General features: G+C 39.9%; 1 protein-coding gene and 1 long non-coding RNA gene across 6 annotated transcripts; one reads left to right on the plus strand and one right to left on the minus strand.

Moving 5' to 3' along the window:
- Window positions 1-987: 987 nt before the first annotated feature.
- LOC103722823 lies at window positions 988-27,235 on the plus strand. 5 transcript variants are annotated; one of them, XM_026799857.2, is made up of 16 exons: window positions 988-1,151; window positions 4,245-4,292; window positions 4,435-4,602; window positions 4,693-4,801; window positions 4,906-5,043; window positions 15,003-15,107; window positions 24,376-24,459; window positions 25,126-25,241; window positions 25,331-25,432; window positions 25,518-25,634; window positions 25,837-25,893; window positions 25,988-26,054; window positions 26,135-26,188; window positions 26,711-26,785; window positions 26,878-26,913; window positions 27,005-27,235. In XM_026799857.2, the coding sequence occupies exons 3-16, from the start codon at window positions 4,574-4,576 to the stop codon at window positions 27,137-27,139; spliced, it is 1,224 nt and encodes a 407-aa protein (XP_026655658.1). In that variant the 5' UTR covers window positions 988-1,151; window positions 4,245-4,292; window positions 4,435-4,573; the 3' UTR covers window positions 27,140-27,235. The 5 variants fall into 5 exon arrangements, with proteins under 5 accessions (XP_026655658.1, XP_017702084.1, XP_017702086.1 ...); XM_017846595.3 differs by lacking the exon at window positions 4,245-4,292; XM_017846597.3 differs by lacking the exon at window positions 4,245-4,292 and having other exon boundaries at window positions 4,702-4,801.
- On the minus strand, window positions 20,259-21,218 carry LOC103722822. Its single transcript, XR_606536.4, has 2 exons — window positions 20,816-21,218; window positions 20,259-20,696 (listed from the first exon to the last, which is right to left on the minus strand). It is a non-coding gene; the product is annotated as an uncharacterized LOC103722822 (long non-coding RNA).
- Window positions 27,236-27,589: the final 354 nt, after the last annotated feature.

The raw sequence follows: 27,589 nt of genomic DNA on the forward strand, positions 1-27,589 counted from the left end.
GGGTTCATGTTCGAGAATTGCACTCAAACCCTCGCCTAATTAGCAATCCATTAAGCACATGGCATTTAAAGTGATTGATAGCATGAGAGCAAATATCACAAGCCGTAATCCAACAAAACCTACAATGACTTCAGCAACAACAAATTTTTGTGATGATTAAAATTCAACTCTACCTATGTTAAGAGAAGAAAACATTCAACCACAGATCGTAACTAGGAACAAAAATAAAATAAAAAATACAAAATTCGAAGAATTAATGAAGAGAGGTAGTTTCATCATTTCAGATGATGGACTACGATATTGGATGATGGATGAGCTATAAGGATAATATTAGGTCAGTGTTCTAACTTAAAAGATTCAATTAAAAATTATTAAACTCAAGATGATGTAAGTGCAAATCGACCAAAATAGAAGAATATAACTATAATTTTTTAAAATAACAATGATAAAACTTTCCTAGCCCGCTCAAGACTACTACCCTTATAAAGCGTTTATTAAATAGTAACGGTCTAAAAATAAGACCAAAATATGCCAAATTCTGTCTCCACCAATGCTAAGAAGCCCAACTTTGGTACCAGAACACAATGTCTGAAACCATTCTCGACGTGACACGTGGCGGTACTTAGACCGCACTCTGGAGTATTTGATAAAGCATTTACTAAATATAATTTTGAAAAGATAATGCCACAGCTACGGAAACATACGTGAGGAGATTTTTCATGCCATGTGGCATCGAAGCATTGGCTCAACCAATCACCCTCTCGTCACCCATATCACCATCGGTCAACATTGTGTGTACAATGACGGCTCGGACGCGACCAACGTGGGCGCAATCAATAAAATTAGATAAAAAAATATATAAAAAATAAAATATAGACACATATTTTTTTTTCGATAAATTTTTTTTAAAAAAATTTGATAAAATAATGAGCCAGAAAAAAACCATCCAATCGGCAGCACTATTTACCTTAGCATGCATGCCTGGCCCGCTATTTGTCGCCACCTTTTCTTCCTTTCGTTGCCCGAACGGCAGCTGAGAATCCGAATTTCACCCGTGTTCTTCCAGTGTTAACAGAGGAGGAGAAGAGAGGGGTCTTTGAGGAGTCCCAGTACGCTGCAAGTCTTCGCATTTGTTTGGAGTCCTTGATCAGGTCTAGGGCTTCTATCCTGGGATCCAGCTTCGTCTTCTTTATGTCCTTTTGATTTGAGCGGTTCAGTTTGTTTTTATGAATTATGAGATGAGATTTCCGTGATTAGTGTTAACAAAAAAAAAATAAAGAAGAGGTCTTTACGTTGATTTTATTTTTATTATTGAGCATTTCTTTCTATGTTCTTGGGAGTTCATCTTATTTGTTATTTGATTGTTGGAGTCGGCTTTTCTTTATTCCTTATTTAAATTTCTTGCGGGATTTTTTTTTTTTTGGAGAAAGTGTTTTTAAGGATAAAAGAGTGTTTTCGTTTGGGTTTCTGTGGATTGTACTTTTGTTGATTTAATTGGAAGTGGTTGATACTTGAATTTTGGTTGGTGAATGTGGTTTTCGTTCTTGGATATTAGATTGTCGCAGTTAGATACTTCCTTGGAGGCTTGAGTACAGGACTTGTATCGCAATGGAAACACAACTAGTATGAACTGTTTGTATGATTGCTGGAGATTGAATGTATTGGTTTCTGACGATTATCGACTCATAGGGATGTGAAGTCAAAAAGCTTGCACAGCGAGTGTCAATCTTTGCCTAGCTCTGTGGGAACAAGGTCACAAGTTCTTCTGGATGAGTAAAATCATCTCTTGAATGCAATTTTCACAAGAAGCAAGTATAGCATGCTCGCCCTTGTTGTGCTCCTGTGCATGAAGAGAAAGGATACAAGTTGCCAATTTTTTGATAGCAGACTATAGTTTGAGGTAGTTTTTAAAGCATGGCGCAAGGTTAGGCTATTTGTGATTGGTGATTGACATATGTACTGAAGAAAAGACATGCATGCGGTTGAATATGTAGCTTTCAAATTTACTAGTGGTGCCCTTTGGTTAGCAACATCATTATTTCAAGCCTTCTTATGTGCTTTTTGTTCATAAAATGTTAAAAAGTTTTGACTATACCTGGATGGAACAGAAAGAAAAAAAGCTTTATCCTGGTGGAATTATGAAGAATCATGATTATTCAGTAAAGCTTCTTGCTTTGGGACTAGGTCTTGTTATTATGAGCTTCATAGCAACTATTTTTTTATCCACAATCTTTTGCATAAATGCAGTACTGTTTCTTGCAAATAAGTTGCTTTACATGTATGTGGGTTGAGCCCTAGTTTGTTGGAATGTATCATGATAGATAGATAGATAGATAGATAGAGAGAGAGAGAGAGAGAGAGAGAGAGAGAGAGAGAGCAGTCTGCAGTCTGCGGAATTTCATGATATGTCTTATGAGTTACATGATGGAGTATTGTCAAAGCCTGAAGATATCTATGTTTTATCATTGATAGAGATATGTCTTGGTTTGTCTTGTAAGCATATTATCTAGTGTATGTATGTATGTATGTATGTGTCATCAGAAGAAGGAAATTTATGATGAATGCTTACTGCCCTCAGAGCATGGTGTGAATAAAAACATGATTTAAGGTATGGTACGCAACTGCATACCAATTTGTTACTGATACGGTATGGTATCTACTGGTACGACAAACTTCGGTTATAATAGTGTTAGGGGTTTGAAGATATCATCACATTTTCAAGTTTTCGAGTTTTCAACGAGCTGGTTGTGTGCAATATTGTCAGTATAGTTTTTTCTTTCAGAGATTTGAAAATAATGTTTTTGATAGGGAAATTGATTGAAGCAGTCTGGTCAAAGATTCATTGCTCTTTGCAATATCCTGAGCCTTAAACTTCTTAAATGAACCCTCCTCTTTGAAACCTCTTTGAAGCCTTAGGTCTATGTTTAGAGCATTGAATACTTTCTCCTTCTCTATGTTCCCCGCCAGATTGGAAGCATCAGGCTTTTGACCACAGTGACTTCAATTAGAGTTGTTTGGGTTTGTGTCTAGAAGCATCATTGGTGGCAACAAATTGTTTACCAATGAAGGGGGAGAAGAGATTAGCCAGGGAGAAGAAAGCCATAGATTTTGATTTGACTAGATAAGCAAGAATCAAGAATCAGAGAGTAGAAAACTCTCAGCCAATTTTAGTGATTACTTCATCATAATATTTTCTTATAGCTGAAGTGGCACATGTTCAGACCTAAATCTTTTCCATCATAGAGCCATCTCATTAAAATGTTCAGTTTTCTTAAATGCATTGACTTTTATGGAACAAAATTTATAATTTAATACATTCAGGAGCTTAACATATCTATTATCTGGAGCAGAGGTTTACGCACAGCTCAGATCTCCTCCGGGGTTCCATAACTTGGTGGAAGCTTAACCTGGTGGATTGCACCTTGAATCAACCTTGCTCTTGATCGAATTTTGACCAGAACCTATAGCTCTTGGACCAGGACAGCCAATTGGCATCCCTCCTGGTCTTGGTGTAGATTCCATTTGGAGAGCTAAAATGTTGGGGGTTACATTCAATTGGATATGTAAATGGATAGCTTGAGATCCATATGTGCACCTTTTTTTCTTACGTGGCTTTTGTTGTAATTAGATTGCAGTGCAATTGTCAAATATAGGCCACTTTTTCATATCATTCATCAGTTCTGCTGATCCTATGTTCTGCATATTAGCCATTGACCAAGACATGATAGTTTTTCTTTTCTTTTTCTTTGTCAAGAATTAATATATGACAGGAAAACTGGCCAAGAAAAGTCAAATAGTTAGATTTCTCGGCCAATATGCAACTAAAAAGATAATTTATAACCAAGATAATTTTAATCCCTAATTTTTGTCTCTTGCCTTTGTTTTTTAATCAATTGCTTTGCTGAGGAACTTATACAAAATCCTGAAGTTGGCCTTCAGAAGCAACAGTTTCTTTTCTCTGTGATGTTATATTTCTTTTTCTAGGTGTATGTGTTGGTGGATCATGTTTTGAATACTAAGCAGTGTATTTTTCTATTAGGCTAATAAAATGTACAAAAAATGGTTACTGCTTTTCAATGTGACTATGAACATCTTATGGGTTAGTAATATATTTTCATGGCACTTTTCTGTTTTTAATGTTTTAATGGTTTCTTTTCCAAAAACAGTCATATTCAATAGAATAATGAAACAGAATCATCATTTCTTTTTCACTTTATTTTTATGTCTTCTTCTCAATTAAACAGGATATGTTATTGGAAGTATTCAACACTACGGTGTTTTCTTAGACTGAGGTCTTGTTCTTTAACTGGCTCATGTACATCTACTGACTTGCTGCCTATGATGCCTGGTTATGAAACTTTATCATTCTTGAGCTAGAACAATTTTGTATCATTTACACTTTATTTAACTTTATTTCATACTAAAATGTTACAGAACCTGCTGCTTGTTGATCATGTTGTCATGAAGGCTGAGCCATCTTTTTGAAGAACTAGCAATTATGAACATTTGAACAATGTGGAACAGCTTCCGGCTTCAAGAATCCCTATCTTTGCGATTTTAAAGTTGGAAAATCATGGCAAAGCTTGGTTCCATCAGCTGCAGGTGTATATAAGTTCTTGTGAACAGAGAGCTGCAATTTTTATGTATCATATACTTATTTTCACTGTACGCTGTTTTGCTCGAAAAAACTAGGGCTTGCAGTGGACTCGTTGGGAAAAAAAATGTGACTGTGAGGTTCACTATAGCAACGATCATAGGAATTGTGGTTGGCTTTTTGATTGGAATTTCTTTTCCTACAAAGGTAGACTAAATTGTTCCTCTCTCCCTCTTTCTAAGTTTGTGTGTCTATATATACACACATAAATAATGCAAGTAACTAAAATTTTTACTGGATGAATTTGGCAGCTCTGCTTTCCTTCTAGCGTTATTCCATACATTGAAGACAGGAACTGGGTCACAACTCAAGCATTGTTGAACCATGCTTTGACATCTGCAAGAAATCGCAGCGGAAACAATTCAAACGATTTCAATGATACTTTAAAGGTACTTGCTATGCTACAAAGTACCAATACTATATCAATTTCAATGATACTTTAAGGTCTCCTTTGCAACCTTTGTGCTGCAACCTCAGAATCTGAAGGTCAGTGTTGCCTTAACTCCTGTCATTTATGTGGATGTATTTCAAGATTATACACAAGACGAATAACCTTCAACACAACTTATATATTGAATCAAGATAGGTATAACAAGGTAGTCCATGGTATGATGAATCAACCACAACTGATGAAAAACCAGACCTTAGAGACTGAGGATGTTATCTGAGTCGAAGGCCAATATTTTGTATTGGGGCGTGAGCTGAGCTGAGCGGGGTACTATATATACAAGCGTTTCAATCTGGCCCTGTCCAGAGGTAGCTCAATGCAAGCTCAACATGTTATGAGTTTAGCAGTTCATTTTGTCTCCCCTTGTAAAACTAAAGGAGGAATTCTAGAGTTGTATGCTGACCTTGACTTGAATTCACATATGATCTCTGTTTTAGTGGTTGTGAATTTGCCTCTAGTTACTCATCCATGCTCGCATGCTAAAATAGCCTCTCCATATGGTGCTAATGGCTAGTATTAATAACATAATTTGTATCTTTAGCTTGTCTATGAACTTGTTTGTTCCTTGAGAGCTATTTGGAAATTTGGAAGTTCATGATATCCATGTGAAACCTAAGCATACTGACATGGTTATAGATTTGTGATATCAGTCCGCTTTTTCTGGATTTGCATCAGTTAGAGGTCCTTGAAGTATTTCTTTTGGTTGATCCAAATGGCAATGAAAACAAAATTACAAGTAAATCAAATGAAAGCTGTAACATGAAGATCACCCCCTTTTTTATTTTTTTTGGTACAACAACGGCTCAAACCAGACGGTGTAAGTATGGCCAACAAAATCAGAAGAGAGGAGACTACGCAAGGGCTGAGGCACAGACATATAGTTGTCCTAGATGAGGCCTCTGGAGTGGTGCGCCGCAAATGAGACAACCCACTCAGCAGCACCTTTCGCCTCCCTGTAGACATGTGTAGCCTGATAAGAGCAACACTCTCTCAAGAGTCTGCGGATGTCGTGGAGCAGCAGCCTACCATCAACAATGCACCCCCGACTCCGAACCAACTCGATCACCGTGGCCAAGTCCCCCTCGAGGAGAATGTGATCCGCACCCAACACACGCTCGCATAGGTGATGCCCTCCCTGGCAGCTCTGAGCTCGGCACTGTCGATAGACATGTCGAAGATCCACCATTCACCGGCCGCCACCAGTCAGGCATCGTGATCTCTGATGACAAATTCCACACCTCTACTGCTCTCTCCCTCACCGACACTGCCGTCAAAGTTCATCTTAAGAATGCAAAAGGGTGGGGGTACCTAGGAAACAAGCACTATTCTGGTCGCTACGAGAGCAGAATGGGTACCCCAGATTACCCTAGCCGTCCCAAAGGATAAAGCTTCAGTAGTGCCGATAACCTCCGCTCCATGCCGTAGAGCTCTGTCCGCCACCAACCATGGGTACGTGCTGCAGCCTTCAAAGACTCGGGCATTCCTATCTAGCCAACAATGGTAGGTCAGGTTGGCAGCGCTGATCCTCCGCTCCATAAGATTGGGCCCCTACAAGGAAGCCTCTAGAAAGTATAGAAATACTCGATCGACATCCACCTCCGCCATAGGACAGGAAAGTCCGAGGCGCACCCCCAGATCTAAGTGGCACATGGGCACTCAATAAAAACATAGAGAATAGACTCCTCCACCTCCGAGCAAACCATACAAACTGAGAAAATCCTCACCCACCACCGAGCCAGAACATCTCTGGTAGGCAGGCAAACTCATGCCACCTTTCAAATAAAAAATGCACACGGGGATGGATGTGCAACCTCCAGATCCAGCCCCCATCAATATGCCGAGCTGAAGTCCTCCCGACCACCCCAGATAGGTCTCAAGCTCTCACACCCGATCTCCCCATCGTTCTCCAGACTCTCTTGCCCAGCGCCTCCCCAGCAGGAATCGGCAATGACAGGACTCACTCAGTCAGCTGCTCCACAAATATTCGCCTGACGAGGTCCTCATCCCACCTTAGCTCCCTCGATGCGAATATATCACAGACTCTGCGTCCCTCTAGCCAACCATGTGGTGGGGTGCGTCAGACGGCCGCCTCTACACCACATAGTCCCCTTGCCTCCTTTGCGTCTGCCCTTTGAATGATAGTGCCGCCTCGATCGGATATAGGCAACGCCGAGTAGATTTGATGTTCGACACACTTAAAATCTCTTTGTCGAAGATCGAGATTACTAGCTGTAGCTTATCTCGATGTTTGCACAAGAAGGATGGTTGTCTCTTCCTCGGAATTCTTGAACCAACCAAGGGATTACTGGCTGCAGCTTATCCTTTGGTTTGTCCAAGTTGAATCAAAACACACGAGATGCACAATGAGAGAAAAGCTTGATGATCTGATTCCAAAAGAAAGAAAGACAAAAACAATCTAAGGAGGGATTGGTTTATCCCAACCTTAGCCCAAGCTCGAAGGCCGATTACAATAGGCACTAGGCCTCCCAAGCCTTTGCGGCCAACTCACACTCTAGGTGGATAAAAACAAGACTTCCAAGATACCTTCCTTAATCCTATCCTACGCCTTATATAGGCTTTTACATGGACACATGCAGAATTCTAAAATAATTCAAATTTAAATTTGAAATTCAAGTTCAAAGGAAAGATGGAGGGCAACACGTGGCATGGAATGTGGCTTGATTTGCGCTGGGCGTGATCAATGGGCGTCGGTTGCTGTTATTGTGTGGATTGCACAATTCAAATTCAAAATTTGAATTGAAATTCAAATTCAAAATTTGAATTGAAATTCAAATTCAAAATTTGAATTCAAATAAAGGCCAGTTGGTTGGGTGCATGGGGCGATTGCTGCTGGATTTGATTCGCCAAGTTGGCGCGGCGTAATCCTCGGCTTTAATTGCTGCGGTGCTTGATGGTTGCAGAATTCGAATTCAAATTCAAATTTAAGCGGTTGTTGGAGGCTGAATGCGATGGACAAGTGCCTTAGCCGGGCGCTTGGCTAGGGGTCTCATCATCCCCCTCTCTTAAAGGACACCCTTGTCCTCAAGGGAGAGTTCCTGTGAATACTTATCCTCTTCTATTATTTCTGCTAGCAATGGGTTTTCCTTCTTCTGTGATAATGCATATGCTACCTTGTTGTCTTTGCCCGATTGGTAAACTATATTGTACTCAAATCCAAGCAATTTGACTAAGAATTTTTGCTGCTCCGGGGTGGTTATTTTTTGCTCAAGGAGGCGTCGGATGCCTGCTAATCTGTAACAATGGTGAATCGCCTCCCTAATAGATAGGGCCTCCAAACTTTCACGGCATGTACCACGGCCATCAATTCATAGGCATAAGTACTTCAAGCCCTCTTTTGTGGACCCAAAGTTTTGGACATGTATGTGATTGGCCTCTTTTCTTGGACCAACATGCCCCAGTGCCCTCTCCGCTAGCATCGGTGTAGACTTCAAATGACTTGCTGAAATCCGGCAATACAAGGACTAGGGTTTGAGTCACTCTCTTAAGATCTTCAAAGGCTTTTCTAGCGGCATCTGACCACTCAAACTCCCCTTTTTTAAGCATGGAGGTCAACGGTTTTGCAATCAGCCCGTAGTTTTTTACAAACCTCCGGTAGTAGCCCGTCAACCCTAGAAATCCCCTCATAACCGACACATCTTTGGGCAAGGGCCAATCTACCATGGCTTCGATCTTTCGCTAGTCAACTTTAACTCCATCCCTCGAAATGATATGCCCAAGGTACTCCAACTCTTCTTGTACGAATGTGCATTTAGAAGCCTGATATAAAAATGTTGCTCTTCTAAAATGTGCAACACCAACTCTAGATGCTCCATATGCTCTTCCATGGACTTCAAATAAACTAAAATGTCGTCGAAGAATACGATGACAAACCTTCTCAAATAAGGTCGGAAGACTTCATTCATGGCGGCTTGGAAGGTTGAAGGTGTTGGTATACCGTGCATATTGCAGAAAAATAAAATCGCAGTGAAAGATGCATGCACGATCGTTCATCTCATGAACAAAATAAAAATCGTTCATAGATAGATTAAGATTAAATTATTAGAGGAAAGATTGTATCTTCATCTTGTGCAGGTAGATTTTCACCGCAATCTGATGATCGTAAAAAAACTTGAAAGGCTCGCTTGAAGCCGCACACGCGTCTGGCTTCTACGGATATCCACACAAGGAAGAAAACCAATCCAAGCATCTAAATCTCACCGGGGTGCTAGCTTACTTGCAGAGATCATCTTTAATGGTTGAAGCCCTCTCTCTTTCAATCAACTCTTTGATTGTTTTTGAGAGGAAGAAGAAGGATGAAAGGAGGAAGAGAAGGCTACACCCAAGAGAAGGGAAGGGAGGTCGTACGCACCCTTTTTATTTTTTTCTTTCTTTTTCTTGCGGTCCAGATTTGCCCCCAAAGTCCCTTAGGGCTTCCTCTTACGCATGCCCCCCAAAAAATCCGAAAATAAATTAAAATAATGAGCGGCGCACGCCCCTCTTTTTATTTTGTGCGTGAATCCTTCTCCAAGGGGGATTAGGTAGCCTAATCCAATCATAACTCAATCATGGGCTCCAGGACTCTTAATCCTTATCTAATAAGAAGTCATATTGCAATTAGGATTCTTCATCCTTATCTAATAAGGAGTCCTATTGCAATTAGAATTCTTTATTCTTATCTAATAAGGAGTCCTATTGCAATTAGGATTCTTCAATTAAGATTTTCAGTCCTAATCTAATTAGGACTCTAGGAGTCCTACTCTAAATTGGACTATTATAATTTGCAGTCCTAATCTAATTAGGACTCTAAGAGTCCTACTCCAAGTAGGACTCGTAAAACTTATCTAATAAGGTCAAGCCCAATTTAATTAAGTCCAATTGATTCAATCTAATTACAATTATTTTTTCTTCAACTCACTAACTCTTAGTGGGTTAAACCAATTATCAATCAAATTGATAATCATGATCTATCGTGATTCCAAATCACAATCCAACCATCAGATCGGTCAAAACTCTAATGTGTGTGACCCAATAGGTTCTATTCTATCTGGTAGTGAGATATATTGTGATGCCTATCACAATATTATTGAAAACTCCTTTCAATAGGTTGGAACAATTCCAACTCATCTCACCAGAAATCATTGACCATCAAGATAATCTCTGTGAGTCTCACCATCCACCAGTGACACCTAGCAGCATGTAGTGGCAACCCAGCAGAATGAGATAAATGAACCTCTAGGTGCAGTTATCGTATATCCTTCTATCATGGATCCCTACAAGACGGAGGTCATGGATAACTCGTCAAATCCTATCGTCTATCATATGTCAAAATTTATTCGACTTTAATTCGAGAGTGGAAAACTTCTTTTTCACTGTACATACTGCCCTGGCTGAGGTTAAGTCTTTCGAACTCAGTCTCATAAATCACATAAGACTACTCCTTATCTACCAAGATCGATAGATTCCATGTATGTGCACATCCTACTCCTACAGTGAACCTACTGCAGCCAATCTGCACCACAAGGACTCATATGACTAGAGACCATGTATATGTGCAGTCAAACTATAACAACCTCACTATGAATAGCCAAGGCACCGAAGGTTAAAGGACCAGTCATACCACTACAGCATCAAGTAAGTCACCGACGAGTGGATAGACATCCAAGTGACTTTTTGCATTAGTCACGCTCGGTATCCTTTTCTCTAACAAGCACTTGCACTATCACTCCAGTGTCCCTACACTGTGGACTCGAGACTCATCCATCCAAAAAGAAAAATGATCTGTGCACTAATCTCATCAGATCAATTACCATCCTCGTAATGATCCATCGATCAGGAGCATTTAGGAATTAATCACCAATGATATATGACTCAAATTCTCAACTCTTGAGAATATATATCATCATCTAATTAATTTCTTGGATGATTCATGGATATATACACAACATGAATGAAAACAGATGCCCAATATTATTAAATAATAACAAAGTCAAGAACAAAACTATGCCTCAGAATAAATAATATATCAACTAAATTGACTTTTAGGCTGACTTTTAGGGCATACATCTAACAATCTCCCACTTGCACTAAAGCTAATCAGCCATGTATCTAAGCCCCATCTTCTCAAGGTGAGCTTCAGTCTTCTGCTGACTAAACTGCTTAGTGAATGGGTCTGCTACATTGTCCGTGGAGTTTACTCTTTGCACCTCGACATATTTCTTTTCGAGGTAGTCGCGTATAAGATAAAAATGCCGCTCTATATGTTTGGGCTTCTGATAAGACCTAAGCTCCTTAGTAAAAGCTATGTTGCCATTGTTATCGCAGTAGAGCGTTATGGCATCTGATGACATTACATCTAACTCTGCAATAAACTTCTTGAACCAAAAGACTTTCTTTGCAGCTTCAGAGGCGGCGATATATTCAGCTTCCATAGTGGTATCAGCAATGATCGGTTGTTTGGAACTCTTCCAATTTACCGAACCACCATTGCATAAGAACACATATCCTGATGTAGACTTTCTATCATCAATATCAGTCATAAAATCTAAATCTATGTATCCTTCTACCTTTAACTCTGATCCTCCTCCAAAGACCAAGAACATATCCTTAGTTCTTCTTAAGTACTTAAGAATATTCTTCACAGCTATCTAGTGCTCCTCTCCTGGATTCGACTGATATTTGCTCATGGCGCTCACAGCAAGGGCTATATCAGGTCGTGTACATAGCATGACATACATGAGGCTTCCTATAGCCAAAGCATAAGGGATCTTGTTCATGCATTGAATCTCTTCAGATGTGTTGGGGCACATCTTCTTGAAGAGATGTATCCCATGCCTAAGGGGTAGAAATTCTCTTTTAGAGTTTTCCATATTGAACCTCTTCAGCACCTTCTATGTGTACATTTTTTGTGATAGGCCAAGCATCCTTTTAAATCTATCTCTTAGACCTTAATCTCCAAAATATAGGATGCCTCCCCAAGATCTTTAATGGAGAATTCTTTAGACAACCAGACAGACCTTGACCGAAGTTAGTATAGAAATATCATTTTCAATCAGGAGTATGTCATTCGCGTACAATACGCGAAATACAACAGCACTCCCACTAACTTTCTTATAAACACATGATTTCTCTTCGTTCTTGATGAAATCAAGTGATTTGATCGCATCATTGAAACGAGTGTTCCAACTCCGAGATGCTTGCTTTAGTCCATATATGGACTTTTGTAGCTTGCAGACCTTGTGATCTCCATCACTGAAAGTGAAACCCAAAGGTTGTCCATATAGCTATCTTCCTCAAGATATCCATTTAGAAAAGTAGTTTTCACATCCATCTTCCAGATCTTATAATCATGATATGTTGCAATAGCAAGCAATATTCAGATAGACTTCAGCATGACCGCAGATGAAAAGGTCTTCTGATAGTCAATGCCTTCGCGTTGACTATAACCTTTTGCCACTAGCCTTATCTTATAGGTCTCTACCTTTCCATCCGAACATATCTTTCTTTTGTAGATCCATTTACAACCAATAGATACTATACCTTCTGATGGATCCACTAAGGTCCAAACTTGGTTAGAATGCATGGAGTCGATTTCTGACTTTATTGCTTCTAGTCATTTTTCGGAATCGATGTCCAACATCGCCTCGTTGTAGGTATTAGGACCCTTTCCATGTTCCCCATCCCCCATGAGGAACATTTTCTCTATATCCTTTGTAAGCATACCTAAGTATCTTTCAGGAGGACGGAAGATCCTACTTGATTTACGAGACGGAGGAGGTAATACATATACTGGCTCAGTATGAATAGGTTCTGCAGGTTCAATGACTCGTTGCTTTTCAGAGATTTTTTCTTCAAGCTCAATTTTCCTCCCACTGCCTCTATCATGATAAACTATTTTTCCAAGAAGATAGCATGTCGGCTCACAAAAATATTGTGATCCTTTGGGACATAAAAATAGTATCCTCTGTAGTCTTTTGACAAGAGCCGGATATCCCAAATCTTGAGATGACCAAGACTAGGCTTCTTACCATGCCATATCTCATACGGTGTGGTAGGAACGGAGAGGGAACTCTATTCAACAAGTAAATTGTAGATAGTAAGGCATCTCTCCAAAGAAACAAGGGCAAATCAATGAAGCTCATCATTGACCAGACCATATCCAATATGGTCTAATTCCTCCTCTCCGACACCCCATTGAGTTGAGGTATTCCAGAAGGGGTCCATTATGAGACTATGCCATTTTTTTTAGATAGTCATGGAATTCTTCACTAAGGTATTCACCTCCTCGATCTGATTGAAGAGCCTTAAGGAATTTTCCAGTTTGGTTTTCTACTTCATATTTGAACTTTTCAAAAGCTTTAAATTTGTGTCTCATAAGATACACATACCCATATCGAGAAAAATCATCGGTAAAGGTAATGAAGTAAAGATAACGACCCCTGACTTGCACATCAAATGGGCCACACACATCAGTGTGTACTAGAAAAAGTATCTCAGTGGAGGTGGCAACACCGAGAAGTAAGTCTCAGTTTGGTCCAAAAATAAGAAAAATGGCTCGACATAAGAAAGAATAGAGAGGGCAGGAAGGGGAGCTCATCGTGCACGGCGGAGATAGTGGATCTCAGCCGAAGACCACTGGGTCTGGCAAGATTTGTGGTGGCAATGCTCGGAACAAGGGAAAGCATGGTAATCAGGTTTTAGAGGGATTTAGAGAGAGAAGGAAGGGAGTTCGGCAGTGGCGCTCAGCTGAGGTGGCATGCTGGCCATCAGAGAAGAAGAAGAAAGGAGAGGAGGTGCTCGGTGGTAGATTAATTGCTGAAGTTGAGGGACATTTAAAGGGTTTTAGATAGGGGGATAGGCTCAATGTCGTTGCACCCGCCTATGATTCTGGCGACAGTTGAGCGAGACCAAATGGCCAACAGCTGTTCGAATGACCCGTAGAGGCCTTACCAGCCACGGTTCCGCGTGGTTCTCCCCAATGGTGAGCGATCGGGTGGGGGATCGTGATACCTTATTCCGACCCTATTCTTTTTTTTCAAAGTTCTGAGCTGAAGTTGATTGGGCCTGCTGACTTCAGTTCAGAACGGGCCCAATAGGCCAGTTCTCATATCTCTCCCACATTAAGAGAAGTGGATCACCATACTTCGACTCCGCCCCATGAAGGCCTTGTCCTAGGCTGCTCCTCCTCGCCTCCTTTCCATCACATTCATTCGGCCTGTGTCGTAGGTGTTTTGGCATGTGCCTCATTTGGTGGCTTAGATATGGTGTAAACAGAGGGTAAGGCTATCTGCATCTAACCTGCTACAGGCCTGCAATGGCAAGAGCCTCGTGCATTGGGGTGTTTTTTTTGTACTCTAGATGTAATGAAGATTATTAGTCTTTAGCTGAGAAGCTTTGGTGAGCAGTAGTCCTGTGATCCTTAACCACACATATCAAAGGCTAGAAAGTGGTGTCGTCTTAGTTTTTAGTAATCATAAGGCCCATGGAAGTTAAGTCTTTTCAGGTAGTTGATGCATGGGGCTAATCAAGAATATAATAGATATGGCCGAGATTCAGCAAATGTATATGGTAGAAATCAGAGATCAGATGTAAAATGCAACTGCATGAAGAATGTATTAGATAAATACTGGAGAATTTTATCAGCATTTTAGGGGCAGAAATGTATTCATGTAAGTCATGATGTTCAAGACTGCAATTAGTCGACTCCTTCATGTTAACCCTCTTCAGTCGGATCTTTTCTGTCATCCTTCTTTTTAGCCATAGCATTTGCTTTTCTTTCTTATAGCAAAGTTTCAGGTTTCATTACTGACTAATTATTTGAGCCTACAGTATTTTTTAATAAGATTGAGCAAGTAATTTTTCTATTATCTTCATAACATTAACTTCTCTGTTTTTCTTGTGTAGACTTATGTTCCAACAAAACCTCGAGGTGCAGAAAGACTGCCACCAGGCATCATTGTATCAGAATCAGATTTTCATCTTCACAGATTATGGGGGAACCCTGATGAGGTATGTACTTGTTGTATCCTTAAATGCAGACTGAATTTTTTTGTGTATCGCCATTATTAGTAGAACTTAGAATGCACGAAATGTTTGGTGTATTTGGATGAGGATATAGTCTTATGAAGTTTTTGTCAAAGCATCATCCTTTGTTGTCCCTGATAAAAATGTGTCAATTGATAGTTTTATAGAAGTACATGTATTGAATGCTTTTCTATTATACACTTGGTTTTTACTGAGCACTATTAGAATGACGAAACTTGTTCGATCTTGTTTTCTGTGTTTTCCGTACATACATAGAATATCTATTTACTATGTTCTCATGTGGTGTTAAACAAGAATCAATAGCAGGAGCATATTACTGCTAGAGCTTTTGATAGATATATGTTGCTTTTTGCTTTTGATTCAACAATTTATGAAACCGGTATTATGTTGTAGTTAGGGGTGGCAATTTTGCCGGATCATGTCAGATACGGCAAGAAATGTGGAACTGTCGGTTCCACCCATTCCGAACCGTACCAGTGGTCTACTTGTACGGTTCCGGCGGTGAAACGGGTTCGCTACTAGAGCCGAAGAAAACAAAGAAAAAAAGAAAGCAAGTGGGAGAGGGAGAGAGAAGAAGCGGTTGCGGACGCCCGCAAAGTGCCGCAGGAGGCGGTGGAGGCTGAAACCGCAGAAAAAAATAGAAATTTTTATGTAAAGTCGGCGAAATTTTGAAAATTAAAAAAAATTTCAATTTTTTTTCTGTGGCCACATTCCCTATATCCACGACTTCTCCTTCTCCCTCTCTCCTCCGCGTGCTCTCTTTCTCTCTTCTTATTCTCCGGCTGGTTTATCTCAGTACGGGCCCGGTACCAAACCGGTATCGCTCCGGACTAGTCACCAATCCTTGAATACAGGTCTGGTTAGAAAATTACAAAACCTGAGCCTAACCTACTTAGTCAGAATTTGAAAGCTGAAACTCTCAAGTTTAATAAGTAGTTAACCTGACCCGGCCTACTTAATATAGCATATTAGGTCAAGTAACTTGTTAGCTATTGAGCTGGTGTCTCTCTTTAGGTCACTGGAGCAGCTGTTCAGGAGTTTCATTTGGGGCAGCCGAGGAGGGAGACGGGGGATGCATCTCATGGCCTAAGAGGTGGCATGTCGGCTAGTACAACAGGGGATCTGGGGATTCAGTCATTGGTGATAAGACGAGAGGTGCTAGCAATGCGACAAACAGGTAGATTTATATTAGAACCAGATTGTCTATGGAGTGCCCTTTTGAGTGCTAAGTACGGTGCTTATACGGTGACGGGGGAGCTCCGGGCTGGTCAGCGCTCTTCCTTCATATGGAGGGAGGTATGCTGTTCGGTGGGCGGTGGGTGATGGGCATTCTATAGATGCATTGGAGGACAGTTAAGTGTACGATCAAGCTCTTAGCCGCACGCCGACCTTTTTTGATCCATTTAGACTAGAGGACCGTCGAGTTAGCAATCTAATTGTTTCGGGCTAGGGCAGGTGGGATGAGGCATTGATTCGAGAGGTCTTTGGTAGGCAGCTGGCTGAAATGATCCTGACCATTCCACTTCCCGCGATGAAGGTGGCTGATAGTGTAGGGTTTCATGGCGATCTAGGGGCGCAGTAGAAGCACGGGATTTCAAAAATTTCTTAATAAAATTCCGTTACATCAAACCCTTATGAACCAAGAGCACCTTAATGGTAACAATCAAATAAATAAATATAAATATAGGAATAGAGGAATAGCTTCAACGCTATATCCAATATGCAAAATTTCTACTAGGTGCCTAAGTGTTCACCCTCCAACGTTGATCCACACGGAAACTTGCTTTAAGATTCTAACTCCGAAAGATCTTGATTCTTGATGCTGAATTCTTCCAAAGAATTCAATTGGCTTTTAAGCAAGATGACACTTCTCAAGTGTTTGGCCCTTCTCTTGGCTTCCTACTCCCTTTTTCTAATTTTTCTTATCTTTCCTAGTTCTTCTTCTAAGCCTTTTGACCTAAAAAAGACTCGTCTTAATTTAGAACAACCTAGGAGAGAGATGTAAGAAAGAAGGGATAGGAATTGGTGTGTGAAGAACCCCAGGGAATGCCAACTATTTATAGTTGGTGGAGGGGTGCTTCTTTCTTGACGTGAGGATGCATCACCAAAGGATGCATCCTTATCCACACGCCTTATGGAGAGGGAAGAGGCGTGTGATCAAGAGGTGGCTCCAACCAGAAAATTCCTCAGGTATCTCATCCTATAAAATAGGGAAGAGGCGCCATCCTTCTCCAAACACCCTTCACGTATCTCATCCCAAAAAACAGGGAAGAGGCGTGTGATCAATTCCTATGGGGCGCCAACCTCATCCAATGGCTGATGGTAATCAGAAGGTGCGCCCCATATGGATAAAGACGAGAGAAGAGAGAGAAAGTTGAATGGATAAGATTACTTTATCCAAATGGATTTTTCATCCTTATTCATTCATGGCACCATCAAACCCAATCTAATTGGGTTCAAACCAAGCCAATTAGGTGTCAACTCTTGGCTAACCCGAATTAGGATATGATCTAACCAAAAGGCCAATTTAATTAAATCAATCCAAATCAAGAATCAAAATTCAAATCCAATTCAAATTAGGAGCTAGAGTTTGCAACACGTGCTAGCATGTCCATTCTGCAAACATGATCTAATCTAATTAGATCCTTAATCAGTTCCCTTATGTGTGACCCATTCGGTTCCATATCTAGTCAGGTCCAGGTGCAAGTTGACCAGATTTGATTAGAATTCTTCTAATTGATTTAGGTCCAAACTGTGCAAACTCGAACTTAACAATTAGAACCCTTTCTAATTGGTGATTGAATTAATTTCTTTAATTTGATCAAACCTACAAGACAAGATTGACGTCTAGCAACGTATCATATCTACCCGAAAGATATAAAATTTGGTGGAAATATCAAATATACCCTTCAGTGGCAAGTTATCGTGCAATTCAATTCTTCAATCATACTGCATTCCGAATATGTATATGAGTATGAATCTATGTTAAACTCAATTAAATATATTCATATTTCTCTCAATCTTGTAACGATAATTCGAATAATGAAATATTAAAAACTCTTTTTAATTTTCATTCTACTTTGATCAAAAATTTTCTGAATTATCATATAATTAGAGTAAGTAGGATGCGCTCTTCTCTTACTATAAGTGATTGATTCTTTATTGACCTACTTATAAGCTTCGTACACAATCTACCATATCCGAAAGACCCCGTGCACAAATTATTATCATGAATGAGAGTAAACCAAAACATGAATTCCTGTGCACAAGATACCATGGTGATCTTAGGTCAAAGGATCAATTGTACAACTCCCACTAAGAGAATCATTTTTTGATATGTAAGTAAGACTTCATATGATATTCTTTTGGCAGGTCAATTCAATGAACTCATTCCTCTAATGAGCACCCACATCTTTATATTAGTATCTCCACACAAGTGATTATGAGATCAATCACCCTCTGCATCGAGCATACATAAGATGTGCCAGTCTTACCGTAGCATTGATCCCCGACTCAATGTACCATCAACTGGAAATATCTTAAATTAGGATTTTAGGATTTTAGGTCTCACTGGCATAATCTCATCATAGCCCTAAAACCATTTTCCTAATATATGGGGTTCGTCATAAATATAAGATGCAACAAATGATGAAACATAATGCCTTTTATTTATAATCAAAATGTCATGTATATGATCGGAAAAAAATAAAAGAAACCCTATCGCAATATAGAATGCGGTTGGCTTTTAGGGCACTATCTTTTCAGATAGATTGGTATGGATAGTTACAAGCAGATCCAGGGTATGCATCAAGGACATCCAGGTGGTTATGAAAGAAGAGGCAGTGAGATAGATGGATGGGAGGTGGATTTGGAGACTACGCATTCACCCTCGCATGGCCATATTTCTATGAAAAGTGGCCTGAAGCTGCTTACCCACGAGGGGCGTGCTGGCCAAAAGGGGCATAAGGATCACTCTAAGTTCCGCCAGGTGCTCGAAAGTGGAGAAGTCCATCAATCACATGTTGCTTGGCTATGATTGGGCAGTACAGATTTAGAGTTGAGCAAGCATATTCCAAAGACAGGTCATCCGATCCTTGGACGACCTACTATAGCAGTTGAGGGGAGCAATACGGCAGCTGTAGACAGTGGAGTGGAGAATTCGAATGGCCTATGTGGCGTATCATATATGGTTGGACAGAAATGCTCAAATCTTCAATGATAGACGAGAGCCTCTGTGACGCATTGTAAAGAGGGCTCACATCCAGGCGGCTGAGATCATTAGGGCTACCTCACTGAGTTCATCGAGAATGGCTAGGGACATCTGGAACCCCCGCTCGGAAGCTTCAGTGTCATCTTTAGCGCCCAAGTTTCTTCTTATCTCTTGAAAATCCCTACCCCGGGCTATCTAAAGGTGAACTTCGATGGTAGCGACCCAGAAGCTAGTGGTAGGGACGGTGTGGGTTTTGTGATCCGAGGCCATGACTCACAGTTGATTGTTTCTGGTGGGTGACGGACCGATGAGCTTTCGGCTACAGAAGTGGAGCTTAGAGCAGCTTAGGAGGGGATCTCATATGCGAGACAAAGGTTAGAGGCCGAACGCATCATTCTGAAGGAAGACTCGGCCCTAGTGATCGATTGGATATGGGAGGAGGGATGGAGGAGGATTGCAATCCCCTGCTAAGCGACATCAGGCTGATGCTGGGAGATTGCAGCGCCTCCCAGGTGGTGCACATGTACCGGAAGGCGAACAAGACCGCAGACTAGGTTGCATCCTATGCTGCGCAACATTCTGGAGAAGTACTTTAGCTACACCGGAGAGCCCCTTCCTCGCATTTGAGCTAGGTTTTAGTCTCTAATTTTGTTGGCAGGTCCTACACTAAAGTAGGGTGAGCAGCCGTTGTACCAAAAAAAAAAAAAAAAAACATGTTAGCTGTTGGGTACCTACATAACTTGTTTAACCCACTATGAAATCACTAGATGAGATTCAATCCCTTACAAAATATGGAAGTAGCCTTACGCACATACAGAATAAAACTCCAAATACATGATAAAAGTTCTGATCCAATTTCTCTGCTACCATTCTCAGATGAACAATGCATATTTTGTAACAAAACCTAGAGTAATAGATCCAGCAATTATGCATCGATAAATAAGCTAATTAATGAATCAAAAATAGTGAATAGGATTCACTTTAAAACAACAATTTTTGGTATTAATAACAAAGAAATTCATGGCCTTCACCAAGTGTTGATTTTCTCCTAATATCAGAAAATAAGGAATTGATCAAAAACCATAGCTTTACAGTGGGAGGACATCAAAACCCTAGAAGGGGGAGAGACAAAGGGTGATGGGGATGCCATCTTCATGGAGGATGAGGGTGGGGTAGCTGCAGGCGAGCTGCCCGGTGGAGATGACATTGTCATCGGGCTCGTGTTGTTGCAGCATGAGCCACATAGCCTCGATGTAGTCCCGACGACTCCCCACTCATGGGCGGTGGACAAGTTCCTGAGGAAAAGCTTGGTCTGCGCGGAGGCGGCCGACGGTGTGCGTGGTCTTGGGAATTCGAGAAAACAGGTGAGGAGTGTCGATCCAAGACCAAAATCAAATTCAAAGAAGGAAACCGTTGAGTGTATTCCTAGGAGCCTAACAAACGAAGAGAAATTGGAGATAACCTCGAGGATTCTTCATCCTCAGAATCTTCTTCTTGCGCTTCAGTTTCTTCTTCCTTGGCGGAGGAGGAGGAGGAGGAGATGGAGATGATCACGCGCTTCCCCTTCTTCGAAGTTAGCGTCCTTCTCAGGAGAATGGTGAAGGATTTCGAGATGGGGAACGAAGCTTGAGGAGGAGGATGAGGAGGGTAGCAGATGAAATTTGAGGAAACGCGATCGGTGTGCTCTCCTCTTATTGGATGAGTATTTTGATGAGGATGGCTCGCTGGCTCCGCCAGATTAGGACTCGAGATGTTGTTTTGATAAAAATAGTCAGTTATCAAACGAGTTGAACGAGTTAGGGCCGTTTACCGAGTTTTTTTGTGGAGTAGGAAGTATTATTTTTTTAAAAAAAAATATTGTTAGATGAAATGAGATGTTTACTTAAAAATTTTAAAAAATTATTTTAGTTTTGCCAAAAAATAAAATAATTTTTTGAAAAAAGTTTCTAATGAATTTTTTTTTTTTTTTTTTTTTACAACGGCGGCTCACATTCATTGAGTATAAATGCGGCCAACAAAATCAGAGAACAAGTGGCTACAGAGAAGCTTCAGCGCGGATGCATGATCCACCCAGATGAAACCCTCCGAGTGATGTGCAGCGAAGAAGGCAACCCAATCTGCGATACAATTAGCCTCTCTATAAACATAGAAGTCATACTCTCTCAGTAGTCAGCAGATGTCATGGAGCATCGGCCTCTTCTCTGCAGAGCACCCCTGACCTCAGACCCGCTCGATTATAGTGGCCAAGTTTCCTTCCATAAGAATATAGTCCGCACCCAGAACGCGTCTCGCATAGGTAACGCCCTCCCATGCTGCTTTGAGCTCGGCGCACGCAACGGACATATGGAAGATCTGCCGCCCCCTACTACCACCAATCTAGCGTCATGATCTCAGATGATAAATCTCATGTCTTCGTATTTTTCTCCCTCGGCCACACTGCCATCAAAATTCATCTTGAGAAAGCCAGAAGGTGGGGGCACTCAAAAAACAAACACACTCTTGAGCGCTATAATAGGTGAGTGGCAGCCCCAGATTTTCCTAGCTAACCCTGCAAGTGAAATTCCAGTGATGCCAGCGAACTCTGCCGCATGCAGTAGTGCTCTATCCACCACTGCCCTTAGATGGAGCTTCTTCAGGGAAAAAAAAAGCTATGTAAAAAAGTTATTTTGATTTATAAATTTTTTTAACCAAAATATTTATAATAAAATATATTAATTATAAAAAATATATATAATTATGAAAACCTGCAGAGTACTAACAAAAAAAAACCGGCGGGACAGATTCCGAGAACAATTTTTTAAAAAAAATTTTATCTATTATTTTAAATTTTGTTTTAGCAAAAAAAAAAAATAGCTTTCTTCTCCCTTGCTTCCGAAACAATCATGGAGTCGTCCCTCTCTTCCATCGATCCCTTCTCTCCTTCTTTTTTCCCTCTTTCTCCTCGTCCTCCATCACCTACTCTCGCGGTCGGCATCGGAGAGGATAGAGGGGGATAGACAGGACGGCGACATCGCGGTCCACCTCTCACCGTGGACGGCGACATCGCGGTCCTCCTCTGAGCGTGGACCGCGATGTCACCTCTCAGATATTGACCGCGATTGGTGATGGAGGAAGCCGCCTCCGCGATGGCCGACACCTCGTGGAGAGGAACGGGGAAGAGGAATTACGGTAGGGATCGCATTGAGAAGCCTTGTCGCGAGAGCGGCAGAGTTCATTCTCTCTTCTTTATTTCCCTCTCTCGCTCTCTCTCGCTCTCTCGCTCTCTCTCTTACTTCGTTCTTTGATCGGTTGGGGCGGGTTTCTTAAAGAGCCAACTGCCAATGGATCTATCTATGCTCGATGACGAAAAGGCCAAGATTTTTTGACCTTCCAATGGATGGGAAGAAGGCAAATGGAAGCTGGAAGCTTTCGCACGTGGAAGGGCATATTATTATATTCCTTACGTTATGTTTTAATGGATAATTAAAGATGAGAGATTTTGTGTGCAAAACAAGTCATTAGATTTTGTTTCGAGTGATCAATATTTTGTCTGCCACGCAAGCTGGATCTTGGATTTTCTTTAGATGCTATCTTAGATTATTGACTAGGAAACTAAAGAAAAACACCCGGGTGGCTTAATGCTATGGATGAAGAATTTGATGCATTACAAAACTAGGGCATTTGGTCCCTAGTTCCAGCACATGCAAACGAAAATATTATTGGATATAAATGAGTGTGCACGATGGATCAATATAAAGCTCATCTTATTTCCAAAAGCTTCCATCAACAACATAGTATTTACTTTGATACACATTTTGCCAAGTAGCCAAACATGTTACATCATAATATTTTAATACTTTTATTATTATATTATACTATAAATATAACATTATATTACATTATATTATAATACTCTTTTACGTTAAATAATTTAATATTATCTTAAATTATTATGCTATAGTATACGATATTATATTACTATATTATATAATATTATATTATATTACAGTAATATCATACTATATCATATATTTATATATTAATACATATTATATTTTATTATACTCTGTTGTATAATACTATGCAATGTTCTTTATGGTTATTTTATCATACTAAAAGTATTTTCTCAGTTTGTTTACCAAACACATGTTAAAATTCCACAGCACTTCAGAAATGTAGTTTCCAAACAGCAAACATTTTTTTATAAAAGCTCTACTTCAAAAAATTCTACTTCCAAAAACTCAACTATCAACAGCTCTACCAAACAGGACCTAAGAATATGAAAGCCAAACCTAACCCATTTAATAAAAACATCAAGATAGGTCAACCTGTTTATAACCCGAACTTATTTAGTTTAAATCCAAACTTGTTTATTGCAGGTCCGATACAGGTCGGGTTGATGCGTTGGATTACTTTTTGCCATCCCTAGTTGTAGTGTTGTATTTGATTGTTTTCAAAATTAGTAGAATGTATAGGCATTGTATTAGGTTTGCTCCGTGAGGTCATTATATCCAGACAAACTAAATTTTGTTCTGTCATGTGTAAAACTTAAATTGATAGATACAACAAAATACAAGACAATAAAGATTGTTTCTCTTATGGTTTCTTTGATGGTCGTTGATTAATGAACCCACCAGCTTTAAATTATTGGTCTGATTAGCATGTTTCACTTTTGCTGATTTTCTTGTATGAATCTTTAAAAGTAATTTTACACAGCTTAACCTAATATTTAATCTTAACCTTATTGATCTCCTATACTCTTACATATGGTTGGAAATGCATAGTTGGATTTAGAAATGCTTTTGCTGATAAATTTGCAGTTACATAACACCTCGCCAGCTTTTTCTTGAAAGTAATTCTGCCATTGGAAATTAGAAAACCATCATGCGATGGCCTTTTTGATCATTGTATTTTGGCTTGATTTGTTGAAACATGCCCAGCAACTTGAAAAGTGAATGGTTTTCAACCTGTTTTGCATATGTGGTGCTTAACCTCATTTTTTGTTATTTAACTAATATAATGTTTTGGTCTGGTGATATGCAGGACTTAACCATCAAGCAGAAGTACCTTGTAACGTTCGCAGTTGGATATGACCAGAAAAAAAATATTGATGCAGCAGTCAAAAAGGTTAGTGAAGAACCATCAATGGTAAAGGTTCTTAGAATGGCTGTCAACAATTGTTAACCATAAGAGTGTTATACTGTGATTGCTTTAGCTCTTCTGAGGAAGAAAAATGCATTAGATCGTTGTGAGGACCCGTGCGGGCGCATGTTTAGTTCCATATTGGTTATTTGTTCGGTAGATCTTGGATACTTATATAAGATCAAGGAACCTAAATAATATATTTTGGCTAGCCATTTTGAGTGAGGTCCTGAGTTGTTACAAATGATATCAGAGCGGACCCGGCTCACTCCAACATGTCTCCATTGGGACTGACCACGGGCCGATCGTGGTATTTGTGATTAGATTTGAATAGACGAGGACGTCAGAGCTTAAACGGGAGGAGTATGTGAAGACCCGTGCGGGCGTGTATTTAGTCCCACATCGATTATTTGTTGGGTAGATCTTAGGTATTTATACAGAATCAAGGAACCCAAATAATATCTTCTGGCTAGCCATTTTGGGTGATGTCCTAGGTTGTTACAATTGTACTACTGAAAGTAAATAATTACAAGCAATTCGTCATTCAGTGGCTTTGTCTAATTACAATTAATCTAGCTACTTCATTTTCAAATTATAGCTTCTTTTTTCTGTTTGTTCTTGCCTGACTTAATAAGAATCATGAAATTGCAGTTTTCTGAAAACTTTACGATCTTACTGTTCCATTATGATGGCCGAACTAGTGAATGGGATGAATTTGAGTGGTCAAAACGGGCTATTCATGTGAGCGCTAGGAGGCAGACTAAATGGTAAGAAAGAATGATCTGTTTTAGTGAAGCTTGTTACAGCATAGCTTGAAAACTAATAAATTGCATTGGATGCTGATGGCTGGTTTAAGGTGGTATGCGAAGCGATTTCTGCACCCTGACATCGTGGCTCCATATGAGTACATATTTATCTGGGATGAAGACCTAGGTGTAGAGCATTTTAATGCAGAAGAGTAAGTATCGGCCTTGTTCATGCACGCATTCATTCTACTCTAGAAGCTCACTGCTGACCAGGAATCGCAATATTTTTACACCCAGGTACATTAAACTGATAAAGAAACATGGGTTGGAAATATCACAGCCTGGTTTAATGCCAAACAGAGGATCTATAACCTGGCGAATGACCGAAAGGAGAGGGGATCATGAGGTCCACAAGTGAGTTATGAGTCACTTTAGTTGGTTTTCATCTTCGATTATATATTTATATATTGAATTATGATGCATAACTGAGCCTACCAAAGAATTATTTGATTGGTGGTCATGTTGGCAATAATAAGGATACGGCATATAGGCAAAGATAGTAACAAGCTGATTTGGTGAATCTCATTTATTGATGTGCATGATTGTTGTGCAACAGAGAAACAAAGGAGAGACCAGGCAGGTGTTTCGATCCTCATACTCCACCATGTGCTGCGTAAGAGTTCTTGGTTCCTCATCTCATCCATACTGCATTGCCATTGCTGATTTACTAGAATCCACTTCGATCTCATTTGTCATCCCATCTATAGGTTTGTCGAGATTATGGCGCCCGTCTTCTCTCGAGATGCATGGCGCTGTGTGTGGCATATGATTCAGGCAAGTTCATCTCCGCTGATCCATGCTATAAGGGTCTCCATGCCTAGATATAAATTAAATGCAATTGTCTATTGCTGCAGAATGACTTGGTCCATGGATGGGGTCTCGATTTTGCTCTTAGAACATGTGTGGAGGTACTTTATTTTCACAGTTTTTCTGTTCCACTAGTAGGCAATGCATTGCGACTTGTCCTCCAAGCAGGAAAGATATACTTGATGCTATATAAAAACACCGCATGAACTTGATTGTCTTTTAAAACCCCGCATTCGGAGTCCGAATGGTGGCAGAGAAGGTCACCCCCTACTTCGGAACATTTGGGCGATGGTAAGAGATGGAGTGGCCTTTCAGGCCAAGCATGTATTCAAAGAGGCCAACAGAGCTGCAAATTGAGTAGCTGCTTATGTGGCCTGCCACTCTGAGAATACCTTATGGGTGGGAGAAAAGAAGTTGCCTAGAACACTCCATGACTTGTTGTTTTCTGATTTTATTAGATGTATCTGTACTCGTAATATATAAAATGCCCGTTTTACCCAAAAAAAAAAAAAAAAAAAATCCTGCATTTGGAAGGATAACCAATATGAACTTTGGTTTTTCGGTCACATTTTCATGATATCCCAATTATCTGATTACATATACTGTGCTCATATTGCCTTCAGCCTGCTCACGAGAAAATAGGAGTGGTAGATTCTCAGTGGATCGTTCATCAAGTGATTCCTTCACTTGCGAACCAGGCAAGACAAAACCTCTTTTTTCTTTTTCTTTTTTTTGATGGAGACTTGATGAACTTTCTGCTAAAATTTGTTTACTTGGTATTTTACCACAGGGCCAGGCTGTTAATGGAAAAAAACCAGGGGAAGCGGTATGGGACTTGCATGTATCACGAATGCTTTAGCCCTTTTTGTTAGAGCAAACATTTTATTCTTTCTTATGATTCCGCAATTATGTGACAGAGGGTTTGTTCATTGTGCTGGTTGTTGTTTGGCAACGTCCAGGTGGAGGAGCGGTGCCACAAAGAGTGGCGGATGTTCCAAAAACGAATGGAGATAGCATACTACATGGAGATCGGATTCCCTCCCCCAACATGATGGCTGCTATAGATTAGTATTGTAAGGATTTTTTTTTTTTTTGTATAAATACCCTCCTATATTTTAAATTTTACACGAATACCCTTCCAAAATTAATATTTACATATATATACCCTCATAAAACACTTGTTTTACTATTCTACTCTTTTTTTATCCATGTTTTTACATATATACCTACATCATCTAACAATATTAAAAATTAACGGTTTTAAATTAAAATAACTAAAATGCCCTTAGTGAATAGATGTGCAAAAAAAAAAAAACATTTATAAGGTGATTGTGATGGGGGATAAAGAAAATAGTTTCAATATTCTATTATATTTTTAAATAAAATAAATATGATTTTATTAACGGCGTTAGAAGAACCGTTATATTAAAAGTATTTATGCAAAAACAGTATTTTATGAGGATACAAAAAAAAATATAAATTTTAAGATGGTATCAATACAA

This window comes from Phoenix dactylifera, chromosome 10 (assembly GCF_009389715.1).
Source record: "Phoenix dactylifera cultivar Barhee BC4 chromosome 10, palm_55x_up_171113_PBpolish2nd_filt_p, whole genome shotgun sequence".
NCBI classification, from domain to species: Eukaryota; Viridiplantae; Streptophyta; class Magnoliopsida; order Arecales; family Arecaceae; genus Phoenix; species Phoenix dactylifera.

Bases quoted from the DNA above. Each gene is read 5' to 3' on its own strand.
- LOC103722823 (XM_026799857.2), top strand. From the start codon at position 4,574: ATGGCAAAGCTTGGTTCCATCAGCTGCAG. The intron at 5,044-15,002 runs GTACTTGCTATG...TTTCTTGTGTAG, and splicing joins ATTTCAATGATACTTTAAAG to ACTTATGTTCCAACAAAACC. The intron at 26,786-26,877 runs GCAAGACAAAAC...ATTTTACCACAG, and splicing joins TTCCTTCACTTGCGAACCAG to GGCCAGGCTGTTAATGGAAA.